The sequence below is a fragment of the Hippocampus bargibanti genome, linkage group LG20 (genome assembly GCF_051943395.1).
Source record: "Hippocampus bargibanti isolate YZ-2025 linkage group LG20, ASM5194339v1, whole genome shotgun sequence".
Taxonomy (NCBI): domain Eukaryota; kingdom Metazoa; phylum Chordata; class Actinopteri; order Syngnathiformes; family Syngnathidae; genus Hippocampus; species Hippocampus bargibanti.
In genome coordinates, this window is record NC_142753.1 from 11,841,038 (window position 1) to 11,857,857 (window position 16,820).

General features: G+C 41.1%; 2 protein-coding genes across 7 annotated transcripts in view; both read right to left on the reverse strand.

The window, feature by feature from the left end:
• ripor2 (RHO family interacting cell polarization regulator 2) overlaps positions 1-2,088 on the reverse strand; it is a 31,390-nt gene extending 29,302 nt beyond the window's left edge. The window contains exon 1 of one of the 5 annotated variants that reach the window (XM_089023534.1): positions 1,892-2,086. In XM_089023534.1, coding sequence (XP_088879660.1) covers positions 1,892-1,970 — 79 coding nt within the window. In that variant the 5' untranslated portion in view covers positions 1,971-2,086. Of the gene's footprint in view, positions 1-1,891 lie in introns of all 5 variants that reach the window. The other 4 variants (XM_089023533.1, XM_089023536.1, XM_089023532.1 and 1 more) reach the window with 4 other exon arrangements.
• A 314-nt stretch (positions 2,089-2,402) lies between these two features.
• Positions 2,403-14,594, reverse strand: LOC148883245 (Y+L amino acid transporter 2). Of its 2 annotated transcripts, none has more exons than XM_088987085.1 (12): positions 14,454-14,594; positions 11,150-11,371; positions 9,826-10,001; positions 9,581-9,723; positions 8,019-8,144; positions 7,068-7,212; positions 6,866-6,989; positions 6,455-6,558; positions 5,490-5,586; positions 5,214-5,363; positions 4,955-5,138; positions 2,403-4,524 (listed from the first exon to the last, which is right to left on the reverse strand). In XM_088987085.1, exons 2-12 carry the CDS (start codon positions 11,285-11,287, stop codon positions 4,430-4,432), a joined length of 1,482 nt encoding a protein of 493 aa, XP_088843211.1. In that variant the 5' UTR covers positions 11,288-11,371; positions 14,454-14,594; the 3' UTR covers positions 2,403-4,429. The 2 variants fall into 2 exon arrangements, with proteins under 2 accessions (XP_088843211.1, XP_088843210.1); XM_088987084.1 differs by lacking the exon at positions 14,454-14,594 and having other exon boundaries at positions 2,403-4,200; positions 4,393-4,524; positions 11,150-11,318.
• Between the last annotated feature and the right edge of the window lie 2,226 nt (positions 14,595-16,820).

The following is a 16,820-nucleotide window of genomic DNA, read 5'->3' on the forward strand; positions in this document are numbered from 1 at the left end:
AAAATGCATTGACGTGATGGAAGGACTGCTACAATGTGTCCTTTTTTCGGTCAGGGGCGTTCCTTCAGTAACGTCACGTACGGACTCGTCACCAACTCAAAAACAAGACTTCCGGAATATTCAGCAAGAGTCTTAAAACGTAAAATATCGCTATATGCGGTGGATTCTTTGTAAAATACGCTGAGTAGAAGTCATTTGAAGCCATTTTATAGATTATGGACACAATTTGTCCAGAGGCGTCGGTTGTCCTTACAAAAAAATCTTTCGAATGCCCTCCCGTTATCCAGCAAAAACGAAAAGCTCTCCGAATTGTTTTGTTCCCACCAGCAGTAGGCACGCACTCACGCAAGCAGCCTTTTATTCCACAACGCTTCCAGCCGAGGCAGAAAATGAAGCCGCAAGGCAATGTGCATTTTCCCCGTTGCTATGGAGTGAGGGGTTGTCACAAGAAGATACCTTCTCATCTTCTTACGAGACCGGTCAAAGAAAGGCATTTGGTGTCATAAAAACAAGACCAATAATTAGTTTTAATCTGAGAAGTAAGTCTGTGTTGTATGTTTGTGGAAAGAAGGAGGGCCTTTCTTATAATATCAAGTTTAGGACGACCTCTTCTGGTGAATAGTAGGATAACTATGATCAATAAGGGGGGAAAAAGTCACCTAAAAATGTAAGAAGTGTGGCACCAAGGAGTGCTACTTGCTTAATAGCACTGTTTTAAAGGACAAACGACACCATTTTTTTGTTTCCTGACTGACATCAGAAAAACGTTTTATAGCATCTAAAATAGCCAAAACATGCAGGCGGATATTTTTAGTCAATTGCAAAACACCAAAAAAATGAGTTAAAGTGTCCAAAAACGACTTCAAATTGAACCAGGAAGTGGCCAGTTTCAGAAGGTCCCGCCCCCTTGTTCGTGAAGTCACGCCAGGACGTCTCGCCTTGCTCTAGAATCAAAACAATGGCTTCAGATTGGGAGAAGATGCTTTCTTGTTACTCATCCACTTATGAATAGGATTCAAATAGTTCTGAAGAGGAAAGCATAAATGTTTGTAATCGATGAAAGAAGTCCTTCCGTGTCATTTTGAGGCGTCTGGACTCCAATGTAGCGTCCCAGAAAATGCACAAGATGGCGCCAAAGCTCCGTTGGAAATGGCCTGATTTGTCTTTACAAATTATGGACACAACTTGTCTAGGGTGTCGGTTGTCCTTTAACTGGTTCAAAAAATATATTAAAGCCTTCCAATTAAATTACAAAAGTATGAGTCTTTTTTCCTCATGTTTTCAAATACTGTAAACAAAATGCAATGAAATAAAAATTAACAACCAGGAGCTAAATTGCACTTTAAGGGTGAAAATGATTGTTAATATCTATATTGAGATAGCTTTCATGCCAATACGTCACCCAAACAAAGACGGATAATTTGATTTTGTTCACTTTAAGGACCTTAACTCATTCGCTTTCTTGCGAGGGGTGCCAACAAAGCACTAGTCAGACCTCTGGCAATGTTTTTTTCCCTTCCACGACTGGCTAGCATTTGTCTTTTGTCCATGTTAGCGCTTTGTTACAGTCTCAGCCGTTCGCTACACAAATCAATATGTATGTATTGTATTTTGTACAACCCCCATTTCAAGCTCTGATAACTCCAGACCCATACAACTTAGGAATTAACTTTCTTTCCCCGATGAAATAAGCGTTTTCTTACGTTGAAGTGAATGTTTATGTAGTCCTAAAACTCATTATTGTGTGGGTCTTGCAATGTCAGTGAAAATGACCAAAACCCTGGCACTGGAGTGGACACATTTTTGCACATAATCCGCGTAAAAGCCTCAAAACTAACGCTGGATTTAGACGAAACCATCCACAATTGAAAGCAAACAACAGTACACTTACGGTTGAACTCTCGATGGCGCACATAAGGCCTTCGGGGACGTTTCCGGAACCAATTGAGACGTCCAGGCATCTCCATCATTGTCCGTTAGCTGTAGCGACTTCCTGTATCCATCTTTACGAGGATGACGGTAAAACGGGAGTACGCCTTCAACTTGAAGCTTCCTGCAGATAGAAATCGCACATAGCGCATATTTTATTGATGTGTGAGTCAGCGCAACCGAACTCTTATGTGTGCGCGCTACTTGCCTGTTGGGAGAGGAGAACCAATCAGAAGACAGCTTGTGGCAAGGCTTGGCAAGGCTGTAATATGATGACGCTCCAACGCCCCCCCACCCCTTCCCACCTCAAAGTCCATCAAATAGTATTTGGTGAAAAAACACCACATTAAAACTTGTGATAACATGAAATATTTCACATTTTGAATCACAAAAATAATTCACGTCACAATAAATGTAAAACGAAACATAAAATATGCTAAAATTGTCGAAGTATAACATGACAGATCAACATCTCCAATGACAAAAAAACTTTATTCAAAAAATACTCGCACCAGGTTTGCTCTATATGTAGAATAAATAACAATACTTGACACAAACAACCCCAACGGTACAAAACACATTTGGCCGTGACATGAAAATATCAAACAAAACTACAACACATAACTTTTTATCACAACATTTCTTCCATTGAAAAATTCAGCACTTGGAAGTGAATGGAAATGTATAAGATAATATATATATGTGATAGAGTTATTCTTAGCTAGAAGCTACATGTTTTTTTAATCATCTTCATTTTATTTTGAGTACTTTTGAATGCTAGTTAAGCAACTTTTAACAACTGCACGTAGACTTGCAAAAGGGCTGAAACATATCCAATAAAATGAAAGAAAAGCAGCGTGAAATTTCCATGGGAAGATCATGTTTAATTATGAAAATAAATATTCATGTGAATTTCTTTGATCATTGTGCTAATATTGGATTTGAAGCTTCCCCATTACGAGGCAAGGCTTTAATTTGGTTTTATGAAGATAATTCCTATCCAAATTTGCCAAACTTGAAATTAGGCAGAATTTTGCACCACTAACTGTCACGCAATATGGAAATGTAATAAACATATCATATTGACAGTAGACTCTGATGTAAGGCACATATGATGCATGAACTGGGGAGTCCTATATTAAAAGTGGATCCGTGACCCCTGACCCCACAAACCCAATGTCAAGCAGGGCAACATAATGGGGGCAGAAGGGGTTAAAACAAAAAAAACAACAAAAACAAAAGATCCAAGGCACCGTGAAATGAAATGCTAACCTGATTTTGAGGTTTGAGAGGCACTGTTGAAAATGACAGAATAATAATGGAGGAAAGGTGAAAGAAAAATAGTTACAATGTGAAGATGAAAAGAGTTTGTTATTTTTTTTTTACATAAAGCTACAAAAATATAAACTATGTGAATCACTTCAGAGGAAAAAGTAATCGTTTGAACATGGTGTAGTTTTTTTATTACAGGGATTGAGTCAGATTTATCAAGTGTAAAAAAAGTGACCGTTTTAGTGTTTTGGTAGCATGAAAGGGGGGCGGGGGTCATCAATTGCTTGATTTTATGAATTAAAAGTAATCATACTCATTTATTTTCAAGAATAAAGTTGCAGTGCAACAAGAGAAAGTGGTCAAAATATTGGAAGGACCCCCACCCCCAAGTATAAAGTGGTCATTTTGTAAGAAATTTTCAAAAATATTTACTAGGTGAAAAAAAGCTGCAAAAACAAAAAGGGCCAATTTTATGAGAAAAAAAATGCAATATTTTTTTAAATATTTGAAAAAATATCCAGATGACGAAAGCTTTTCAAAAATATTTACTAGGTGAAAAAAAGCTGTAAACAAAAAAAGCCAATTGTATGAAGAAAAAAATATGCAATTATTTTATATTTGAAAAAATATTTACTAGGTAGAAAAAAAAGATGTAAAAACAAAAAGGCCAATTTTATGGGAAGAAAAATGCAATATTTTTTTAAATATTTGAAAAAAAAATCCAGATTATGAAAGTTTTTTTATTTTTATTGTGACCTTGAATATTTTTCTCACCTCAACCTGTCATTTGCCAAAGAAAAAGGCACACGTTTAACTAATGAACTGTATCATTTTGCCATTTGATCTTCCTAAAATGGAAAAATATAGTCCCCCCCCACCCCCGCCCACCCTGCATTCAAGTCAAGTCAGTGAGTGCAAACTGCTGTCATATTTCTCGCATCCACTGGGAGACAAAACAAAGCAAACTTGATCCCAGTGATTGCACCAGTGCTGCTGCACCTGAACCGAAACAACAGGAACAAAAAAAAATGAGGTGTTGAAACAATCACAACTCCAGTGAAAATAAATATCCACGACGTGTTCTTCAAACCGAACAGCGTAAAATGTGCAACCTGAACGGCATATGACTTCCTTAGAACGTTGGCAGGGCTGTGGGAAAAGTGGCAATGTTGTGAAGAGTGTGCAAGTTACCGCTTTCTTCTTCAAAACAACAACAAAGGGATTTCTTTCATTCCATCTTGTCGGTGTCGATGTTGTCCAGGTCGATATCGGGCGACGCCACGCAGCAGTAGCACAATTTTTGGGTGCAAGACGAAAGCGTGTCTGCCAGAAACAAAACATGAAAGCAGAAAAAGATCTGTTACGCTTTGCCAGTTGTGGAGGGGGAAAACAAAGTCCATGTGTCATTCGCCAACGAGCCGGATCTCTCAAATGAACAAAGAGAGCCAGTCTTTTTAGTGAGCCGAGCCAAAAGAACCGGTTCTCTGAAAAGAGCCAGAATCATATTCTCAAGCAAAGCAAGACGTCTTGGCGTGACATCACGGACAAGGGGGCGGGACCTTCCGAAACTGGCCACGTCCGGGTTCATTTTGAAGTCGTTTTTGGACACTTTAAGTCATTTGTATTGGTGTTTTGCATGCTATATTTTAGATGCTATAAAACGTTTTTCTGATGTCAGTTAGGAAACAAAAAAATGGTGTCGGTTTTCCTTTAAAGGGTAGAGATGGTCTAATCAAAAAGAGGTGTCACTCACGGAGGATTTTGTTGAAGAAAGCGGGCCTGGAGTTGCGCGGCAAGCGGAGGCAGAGAAAGTAAACGGGCACGCCGGACAGCGCCACGCCGATGCCAACCAGTGAGTTGATGGTGTCGCTGTAGAGCGGCATCACCACAAGGAAGATGCTGCACAGGCAGTACACGATGGGAAAGAACAAGGAAAGCTGAGGGAGGACACACGGGAGAAATTAGCCTTCGATGTTTTGAATTAAATTCAGGCAGGCAAACGGAGCGCTGACCTTGACGGGTCGGTGTAACTTGGGGGCCTTGAAGCGAAGATAAATGAGGCTGACGATGGACAGACCGATGAAAAGCCAGTAGTTGAAACTGAAATAGTTGATCAGGCGAAAGACGTCCGGCACGGATAGATACAACAGAGACATGATGCACTGGTGTCAAAAAAAGACAAAAAAAGACAAAGGGTAGTTTAAAAACATGAGAAATCAGACATTTTCTTGATTCAGAAGTCGTCATGTGCATACGCTTCCACAGAGGTGAGGCAAGTTGACACTAACGTTAAAAATCAAGGCGGGGATGGGGGTGAAGCGCTTGACGTGGATCATAGACAGAATGTTGGGGAGGTGGCCTTCTCGGGAACCCACAAAAAATAACCTGTGAGGGAGGAAGAAAAAAAAAAAAAACAATCACATAATTGAGCGTGCAAGTCCAAACATTTATGTGCACAGAAAATTCATGTATACTGAAAGTAGTTTTCAAATAAAGTATCAAATAAATAATGGCTGTTATAGTGATTTATAAGGGACAATTTGAAATTTTGGTTGAGACTTTAGCAAGCATGGTGGAATTTCACAATTTGATTTGATTTTTGGGGGCCGAATAAAATGATGTGGATTCATTCAAAACGCTGCTCTCAAATCCTCTTTCACTATTTAAACGACAACCGACACCATTAACCAAAAACGTTTTGTAGCATCTAAAATACCCAAAACACGCAGGATGATATTTTTAGTCAGATGAAAAACACCAATAAAAATGACTTAAAGTGTCCCAAAACTACTTCAAAATGATCCCGGAAATTGCCAGTTTCAGAAGGCCCCGCCCCCTTGTTTGTGATGTCACGCCAGGACGTCTTGCCTTGCTCGAGAATCAAAACAATGGCTTCAGATTTGGAGAAGATGCTTTCTTGTTACTTATCCAGTTATGAATATGATTCAAATAGTTCTGAAGAGGAAAGCATAAATGTTTGCAATCCATTAAAGAAGTCCTTCCGGGTCATTTTGAGGCATCTGGACAGAAATGTAGCAGCCAGAAAATGCCCAATGTGTTTTCCTTCTAATTTCGCCCTCAACACGGATCAACGCGAAGTTTTCCGACCAAACAAAGTACCCAAAATGCATTGTGTGTCACTTCCTCGGTCAGGGGCGTTCCCTCCGTGACGTCACGTCAGGAATCGTCACCAACTCGAAAACAAGACTTGGATTTTTCTATCAATGACTTAACGGCGTTGTAAAAGAGTGACCTGGAGGCTGCGATGATGGAAGAGTTGAGCCCGCCATAGCAAGAAATGGCCACAGAGAGCGGGATGAGCCAGCGACCCCAGCCCAGGACCTCGTCTGCAAAAGTCTGAGGAGAACGTCGGCGCGGATTAGCGTTCAAACATGGCACAATCAAAATCAAGGCAACAGCGAGCCATGTGGAAAAACAATTACGGAGCACTCATCCGCTAAAGTCATTAAGTCAACACACAGACTTTCCGCTGGCAATCAGCGAAGATGCTCTGGAAGACCGCACGGCGCCTGAACCATGTGGTGACAGCCAATAAAAGGCCAAGATGAACTGACTCCATTTTGACCGGGACACCCGCAGAGACGTTCTAATGGTCACAAGAAGAAGACATTCCCAGCTACGCGCTAGCGTTTCAAGTACTCACCACGGCGACGGCTTCGCTACTGAGCACCTGTTCGGCATCCATGACCACGTAGTAGGCCACGTTGGTCAAGATGTAAATAACGGTGACGATGGGCATAGAAATGGCGATGCTCAGAGGGAGATTCCTGCAGCAAGATGACAAATACCACAATGCGACCACGCAACCGGGACAACTGGAATGTTTTGACTTGGCCGCCCGTTACCTTTCTGGGTTCTTAATCTCCTCGGTGATAAAGTTGAGCGTGTCCCAGCCGGAGTAAGAGTAAAGCGCCGAGTAGAAGGCCAAGGCCATGTCGCCGGCGTTCATCTTGGAGCCTCGGAACGAGTCCTCCAAGTTCTGACTGAAACCTGTTTCCAAACCAAACAGGGTGCGGATGACGTGTCACCGCATTCTCACCAATTCAACCAAGTTTGGTGCTTTTGTACGTCAGTTAACCGTGGCGTCAAACAACAGATTAGGATTGCCTAAATAATTTGGGAGTACCGGACACTATTTCCCAAAATTTATTGAATCGGATTACATTAACACCACTTTTTTTTTGTTTCCTAACTGACATCAGAAAAACGTTTTATATTTACGTAGCAATTTACCATTGCTACGTGTGGCTAAGGGGGTTTCTGTGTTGCCTAAGCAATAGTAGAGGTTGAAAAACTACTGTTGGTTTGGATTAACGAAAAGCAGCCAGCATGGGACAGTGTGAGTGAGGGTATTATGGCCAAGAAAGCACGACAACTTCACTCAAGAGAACGACCATTACAAAGGTAAATAAAACGACTTTATTATACAGTACGGTTTATTTCTTTAATTACAATACAATAGCACATTTATTCTACATAAAATAAGGCATATTTTGTGTAGTTTTAAGGCTTCGTTTTAAGGTTTGTGAGCTGAGTATGTATCACTGTCATTGAAAAATAAACTATCCAAACAGCATGTCAGGCATATTAGCATATTTGACAGTAAAGATGACTTTGACTTGACTTTGATATCCTCACGGGCGTCTTAAAGCCTCACCAAAAACATTTTGAAAAGAAGGCCCTCATTTCTCTTTTCGAGCTTACGTGAGTCAAGAAAATCATTTGAAAAGCCGTAAAATGGTCGGGCATGTTCACTAGTTTACAATTTTCACTTGAAACCATTTAACGATACGTACCTTGACCCAGCTTAACAAGGCCGGTGATGATTATGACGATCAGGGCCAGCACTTTGGCCACGGTGGAGATGACCTGAAGAATGGCGCCCCACTTCACCTTCAAACAATTCACGTACGTCAGCAGGCCTGAGAAACAGTCACATATTGTCAAGTGGGGGGGGGGAGATAAGAGATTCAGCATTATTGGACATACAGTACAGACAATAATATACATTGCATTCGTCTGTGTAAGCTTTCAGTCGCACACGAGTGGTCCATCGATGAAAAGGTTTCTTCAGCCGTCATCTGTACAAATTTGAAGGTGTCGGACGTTTCACTTCTTATCCAAGAAGCTTCGTCAGCAAACTAAAGTCTTACTGGTGTGTGTGTGTGTGTATATATATATATATATATATATATATATATATATCATAGCAGAGTTCAACTACACATGAACAATGTATTTGCTTGCTTGATTTTGCAATGTCATGGCATTTTACTCACGCCTGACCCGCCCGATTGCAGGCCTTATCAGCTCTGAGCAAACACTGTTTAAATTCTACAGAGCGACAAAGTGAATGGAAGAAAATTATGACTTGCGCACGCAGCTCAGACGGCTCCATTGCTATGCAAACCAACTCATCACGACAAAACGAGGAGCTTTTTTTTTGCCCTGCTCAATATTGTCATTATGATTTAAAGGACAACTGACGCCTACGGACAAGTTGTGTCCATAATTTGTAAAATCGCTTGAAAAGACTTCTACTGAGCGTATTTTACAAGGCAAAGACATCTTGGCGTGACGTCACGAACAAGGGGGCGGGACCTTCTGAAACTGGCCACTTCCGCGTTCAATTTTAAATTTTTGGACACTTTAAGTCATTTTTATTAGTGTTTTGCATTTGACTAAAAATATCAGCCTGCGTGTTTTGGCTATTTTAGATGCTATCAAACATTTTTCTGATGTCAGTTAGGAAAAAAAAAATGGTGTCGGTTGTCCTTTAACATGCAACTGTTTTTTTTTTTTCTAAAGATGCACTTCCTATCAGAATCAGAAAAACTTTATTCGTTTATAATCTTTAACCCTTTTTCTGATGAAAGAAGAGAGTTTCTTATGCTTCATTGAATGTCATCCTAAAACGCAATCTTCTAGGGGTCCTGCAATTTGAGTGAAAATAACAAAAACCCTGGCACTGGAGTGGACACATTTTTGCACATCGTCCAGCAGTGAATGAGTTAACAAACGAGTAGGCAAAAATGTCATAAGATTTTCAGAATCTGTCTTAAATGTTTATATTTGCCATGAAATGACTAGAAATGTGATTGATTTTAATTGAATGAATTTGTAGAAATTACAATGGGCAGTGTCACATTTCTTTTTTTTTAATATTAATATTTTTTGTAATTTTGTTATCATTTTAAGGATTTTTTATTTGTTTGGGGGGGTGAGAATGTCTTTTTTAATGAGTGTAAATGAATCATTTGATCTGCAGTGTGATGAAATCTCATCCAAGGTTTCGAAGACCGATGCGTGAAAGACTCCAAAAGTTTGCAACCAACCAGTCAAACTCTGCAAAACTCACAAATGATGACAGCAGCAATGAGGCGGACTGCATAAAAAGGAGCAGGGCATGTCGTGAAGAATGGCTCCACCATGTAGCTGGAGAAGGTCAAGGCGATCACTGCCTGGCAGGCCGGCTCCACAATCAATAACGACGTCCAGAGCCTTTCAACAACAACAACAACAACAAGAAAAACCAGACGCCGCCAAGTGAGTCATAACAAGTAGTTTGTGACACAAGCAGTCAAACAAGTTGACGCAACGTACCGAATGAATGCCAAGAAGCTCCCAAATGCCTCCAAGATGTAAGCGTAGGAAGCTCCCGATTTGCGGATGGTGGTGCCCAGCTCTGCGTAACACAAGGCGCCGAAAACGGAGAAAATCCCTCCTATCGCCCAGATGATCAGCGACAAGCCGAAGGAGCCGGTGTGCAGGAGCACCCCCTTGCGTCGGGTAACAAACAGGGAAGATTTGGACAGATTGGAAAAGGAAACATCATGTTAAAATCGATGAAAAGGTTTCTTTAGCCGTCATCTGTACTTCTTTGAAGTTGTCGGACTTTTCGCTTCTTATCCAAGAAGCTTCGTCAGCAAACTAAAGTCTTACTGGTACCAATAAAAATGACTTAAAGTGTCCAAAAACGACTTCAAATTTAACCCGGAAGTGACCAGTTTCAGAAGGTCCCGCCCCCTTGTTCGTGACGTCACGCCAAGACGTCTTGCCTTGCTCGAGAATCAAAACAATGGCTTCAGATTGGGAGAAGATGCTTTCTTGTTACTCATCCAGTTATGAATAGGATTCAAATAGTTCCGAAGAGGAAAGCATAAATGTTTGCAATCGATTAAAGGTGTCCTCTCATATCAGTTCGAGCCGTCAATGACAGCACCCAGAAAATGCAGAAGATGGCGCCAAAGCTCCGTTGGAAATGGGCTGATTTGTCTGCTGGGAATTTGTGTCAGCGAATATCTTTCTCGGTCAGGGGCGGTCCTTCCGTGACGTCACGTCAGCAATCGTCACCAACTCAAAAACAAGACTTCCGGAATATTCAGCGCGAGTCTTAAAAGGTAAAATATAGCTATATGCGGCGGAATCTTTGTAAAAAACGCTCAGTAGAAGCGATTTTATAAAATATGGACACAACTTGTCCGGTGGTGTCGGTTGTCCTTTAAATATTTCTATATTATATTTGGAAAACTGTTTTCATTCATTGAAGGTCCGCCTTATATATGAAAAAAAGTCTAAAAATACACCATTCATTGGGCGTATGCCTTATACACCAGAAAATACGGTATATTAAGATTTTTAAAAACTATGCCGAAAAGAATCATTCATCGAAAAAAGTTGTCCATTCCAAAAGCAAAGACATTTGAGCAGTCTCGATTTGGTCTTGATCCAGTCAAGTTAATGTTTTACACTCAGAATGCAAACATCTCATTGGAATTTGTAAAAAGAGCAAATCTTGAAATGAACACGTTCAGCTCAACAATTACGCTCATTCGACAGCTGCGATTTGCCTCGCGGCGCCGATCCTGCAGGCGACGGTGGCGAGTCTGATGCAATCCCAGACTTGCGCGACCCCGTTTTACGTTACCTTCGGTGAGACAAAGATGCCGGAACCGATCATGTTGCCCACGATGAGGCAGACGCCGTGCAGCAGGGAAATCTCTTGTTTCAGCCGCACCCCACCGCCACTTCCTCCGGACGCCGTGTCGGAATCATCCGCCACCATTGTTGAAGTCACCTCCGACGGGTAGAGAGGAGAAGTGTCGCTCTGCAGGAGAACTTGAAGGGGCAGTCGAAGAGGAGGTGGGGACTACAGAGAGGGTGTGTGTGTGTATGTGTGAGAGCGGGAGACAGTAGGTGTGTGCGTGAAAGAGAAGGAGAGGAACACCACGTGAGAGCATGAGACAGAAAGAGAGAGAGAGAGAGAGAGAGAGAGAGAGAGAGAGAGAGAGAGAGAGAGAGAGAGAGAGAGAGAGAGAGAGAGAGAGAGAGAGAGAGAGAGAGAGAGAGAGAGAGAGAGAGAGAGAGAGAGAGAGAGAGAGAGAGAGAGAGAGCGACAATGTCAAAAATATTGTTGACAGTAAACTCCTTTTGAGCAGTGATACGATGTGCATGTTGTGGACTAGCAAGGCATAACACACACACACACACACACACACACACACACACACACACACACACACACACACACACACACATTCCTGTTTCAGATCCATGTAAGGAGTGCTGATAAGTTTAGAGAAGAACTAGCGTTTCATTTGAAGACTAAACGTCAGCCCATTTCCCACTTCAACTTCTTTAAAAACAACGAAATAAAAAGTGGACTTGAAAGTGAAATAACAGCAGGAGTGAGGTTTCTGAATGGCTACATTCAAAGTACTCACCCCTGTAGTGAATTTGGTGAAAATATCGTTTTACTTCTTGTGCTATGAACTTTTTCCACTCATTAACCAAACACACACACACACATAAACACACACAGTGAGTAAAAAGTGTGTATCCATGTGAAATGAAAATACACACCACAAAAAAATCATTTTGGGTGAATTTGTGAGGACCTCTCTGAAACGTTAACAGATGCATATGATGACTCTCTTGAAGTCTTTAGAATGAAAAACTTGCGAGGACTGACCAAAAGGTCCTCACTTGTCAAAAATGTCCTCACTACGTATTGTCTAAAATGTGAGTGGTCCTCACAAGACTAGTCATACAAACACACACACACATACAAAGAGAAGTACAATTTCATCCAATTTAGGTTGGGGAAAGCAGAGGACTCCACTGATTGCTTCTATTGTCCTGACTGACGACTGGCCTGATTGCCCAATTTGTCTTGGTATCACCTCATCAGCATAATTAAGCCTATGTTGCCTAAGCAGTCTATTGTACGAACGATCCAAATTGAACCTCACCCCACCATTACGGTTAAGGGAAGGATTTTGCCGTTTTATGAAAATAGCTCTTTTTTTATATTTATATATAGGGCCGAAACTACCAGTAAGACTTTAGTTTGCTGACGAAGCTTCTTGGATAAGAAGCGAAACGTCCGACACCTTCAAAGAAGTACACATGACGGCCGAAGAAACCTTTTCACCGATTGACTTTTACTTTACTTGGTTTAATTTAAATATGCTCCATTGTAATGTAAAAAAATTCCTATCCGAGACATGAAGCTCTCAGAAAGAATAAATCCACTTGAGCTATTTCTCATGGGAACAAAAGTCTTTGCAATTAGTGTAACGCAGCGTTTGGCGAGAGATTTTTTTGTTGTTGACGTGTTTGGATCTGCAACACGGCGAGAGGTTGATGAAGCATCGAGTGTCAACGTGTGTGCATTATGTACCACAAGAGTACATGTGAGTGAGGGAATGTTGCGGGTGCGCTGGTGGTCTCGGGAGTCAAGGGAGGGCAAAAAAAAAAAAAAAAAATCTTTCAGATGAGGGATCAGACGTTCACGTGTCATTTCCATACAGTCACATTCCTGAGGGATTTCAAAGACGACTGGATTAAACCACGCGGCGGTGGGCTCACGCAGTCTGCTTCAAAGCTTTAGCTGGAGTGAGAAATACGTGTGCTTTACTTTCTGTTTACATAGTAAAACAAGAAAAGGCCCGTCTATGTCATTCATACCGTGAGCAGCGTAATTAGATAGACTATGAAAAATGATCACGAGCAGATTCAAAATCATAAAGTTGCTTGTTCTGTAGCCACTAGTGCACACAAGCCGGTTTCTTCTTGTGCCTGTCCCAAGCCCTGATAAATACAGAGGGTTGTGTCGGGAAAGGCATCTGACGTAAAAGCTTGGCCAAAACAAACATGCGAATTAAACCCATGAAGATGGACGACACTGATTCGTTGTGGCGACCCCTGAAGGGAAAGCCAAAAGGAAAAGAAGAAGCGATTCAAAATAGCATGCGGCTAAAAAAAGATTGGCATAAATATTTATTAACACGTGAATCGGACATTTACAATGCGGGTGGAAATCTAACTTTACTTATTTACAACCAATTCTGGTATGGCAATGATTTTGCGTGTGTGCTAAAAGAGCTCTTTCAATGCATTTACAGAAGCGGAAAAAGAGTCAAAGATGCTAATGAAAAATGAAATTGAATACACTCAAGTTGTATTTAGGTCACCACAACTCACACGCCAATGGTTGTATTTAAGATAGCAATCTGAATGTTGTCTCTCACTAAAGTAGGCCACATAAACATACAATACTTTCACTTCAGGAAATTTACTTTCTTTCCTTTTTATTATTTTCCATTTAAAACACGTAACTAATCGGTGGGGTGGGGGGGGTTATAACATCTGAAATGTATTCATGTCTCGAGCTAAGTCACCGGGAAAACAAAACTACTAAATCAGAGCACAGCTTGTTTTAAAATTGGTGCCTCTGTCATATGTAAAGACCAGGATCAGAACTTTCCTTTTGTGATAAATGTATCTTGTATTATAATCAACTCCGAATTCGATTACCCCACGTCGAGTTTGGTAATGACGTCACGGGTTGCATATTCGTCCATTGCTTCAAAATATTTCCAGTCGCCGAAGCACTCTTAACGAGAAAAAAAAAGTATTCTCCACAAAGTTGCCAAGAGCTGCCACCAAGAACAAAAACAAGGGTCGTGCAAAGACGAGTCACCACATTTGCCACTAGAATAGTCCAACTCCAAACAAAAACATGTGGTTCGTGCTAAGATTTAGCATGAAGTGACGCCATATGCTAATAACGCGAGGATGCTGCGGATGCTAGCCAGCAAAATACTGTATTCGCATCGGCGTCTCTCACTTCTGTTTCGGCTTCTGTTTCTTTTGAGACAAAATTGAGAAGCGTGTGGAGAGACAAAGAGCCAGTTTGAATAACATGCGGAGAAAAAAAACGAACATACCGACGCTGGGACGCAACAGGAACCAAACGTGAGAAGAAGCAAGACGCGCTTCTTCTACTTCTTCCAGACGCCGTGTGACTAGCACGCAAACATCTGTAGTTAGCTAGCCGGCTAGCTCCTCCTCCCTAAATCAAAATCCACAAAAAGATGTTTCCGTGGTCACCTTCAAACTCTTATCAAACACACTCCGAGCTGCCAACCATTGCATGTTCTGCTCGTTTATTTGATTAAATTAGAAGCGAGTAATAGTGGGAGTGGAGGAAAAAAAATGTCCCATAATGGCATTATGTTGTACTGTACAGGGTATTAAAGGACAACCGACACCATTGTTTTTGTTTTCTAACTCACACCAGAAAAACGTTTTATAGCATCTAAAATACCCAAAACACGCAGGCTGATATTTTTAGTCAAATGTAAAACACCAATAAAAATGACTTAGAGTGTCCCAAAACTACTTAAAAACGATCCCGGAAATTGCCAGTTTCAGAAGGCCCCGCCCCCTTGTTCGTGATGTCACGGCAAGACGTCTTGCCTTGCTCGAGAATCAAAACAATGGCTTCAGATTGGGAGAAGATGCATTCTTGTTACTCATCCAGTTATGAATATGATTGAAATAGTTCTGAAGAGGAAAGCATAAATGTTTGCAATCGATTAAAGAAGTCCTTCCGTCTCATTTTGAGGCGTCTGGACTCCAATCTAGCACCCAGAAAATGCACAAGATGGGCTGATTTGTCTGCTGGGAATTTGTGTCAACTAGTATCAAATAGTAGTCTTGGTGCAACACACAACAATTCACCATTGCGTTATGTGTGTTTTCCTTCTAATTTCGCCATCAACACGAAGTTTTCAGACCAAAGTACCCAAAATGCATTGTGTGTCACTTTCTTGGTCTGGGGCGTTCCTGATGTGACGTCATTTCAGGAATTGTCATCAACTCGAAAACAAGACTTCCTGAATATTCAGCGAGAGTCTTAAAACGTAAAATATAACTATGTGTTGTAAAATACGCTCAGTAGAAGTTATTTGAAGTGATTTTACAAATTATGGACACAACTTGACCGGAGGTGTCGGTTGTCCTTTAATTGAAGGTTCCCGAAAAGTTGCGTCATCAGAATCAGAATGGTCAGAATCATCTTAATTGCTAAGTATGTAGAACACACAAGGAATTTGTCTCCGGTAAAACACGATGCACTGGTATCATAAAATTTTTAAAAAGAGGCACTGTACACTTCTATTTGGGTTCCTGTTTATAGAGTTAATGGCTTGGGGGAAGAAGCTGTTTAAATGTCTGCTGGATTTGCTTCCACAGGACCAGTCAAACGTGTTTTTCTTCAGGCATTTTCGCATTTCGAGTTCCAGTATTATCGCATATATAATGGTGCTTCGACCATATGAGAATAGAAACAAAAAAAGCAATAATGGAACTGCACGTCATTAAAGGACAACCAACGTCTCCGGACAAGTTGTATCCATAATTTGTAAAATGGCTTCAAATGACTTCTACTGGGCGGATTTTACAAAGATTCCACCGCATAGAGCTATATTTTACCTTTTAAGACTGGCGCTGAATATTCCGGAAGTCTTGTTTTTGAGTTGGTAACGAGTCCGTACGTGACGTCACTGAAGGAACGCCCCTGGCCGAAAAAAGGACACATTGTAGCAGTCCTTCCATCACGTCAATGCATTTTGCTGTACTTTGGTCTGAAAACATCGTGTAGGACCAAAAAGAGGCAGAAGAGGGCAACAAAGCTCATTGTAAGGAATTAATCAGCCTGTGGAAACGGGCTGATTAATTCCTTCCACGGCTTTGTCGCCATGTTCTGCATTTTTTTGGGTGCGACATTTCCCACCCCTGATGCCTCAAAATGACACGGAATAAATTGTTTTCATCGATTGCAAACATGTATGCTTTCTTCTTCAGAACTATTTGAATCATATTCATAACTGGATGAGTAACAAGAAAGCATCTTCTCCCAATCTGAAGCCAATGTTTTGATTCTCCAGCAAGGCAAGACGTCTTGCAGTGACACCACGAACATGGGGGCGGGACCTACTGAAACTGGCCACTTCCGGTTTCAAATTGAAGTACTTTTTAGACACTTTAAGTCATTTTTATTTGTGTTTTGCATTTGACTAAAAATATACTGCGTGTTTTGGGTATTTTAGATGCGCTAAAATGTTTTTCTGATGTCAGTTAGGAAAGAAAAAAGTGATGTCGGTTGTCCTTTAAATTTCATCTCTCTGACTGTACCTGACACTTGTCTCGCTTCAAATAACCAAACACAAATGTAAGGAGCTTCTACTTTTATTGTGAAGGGCTTGGTTGGCACACGCAAGCCCCTCGCCACCTGCTTCCTGTCGCTCATA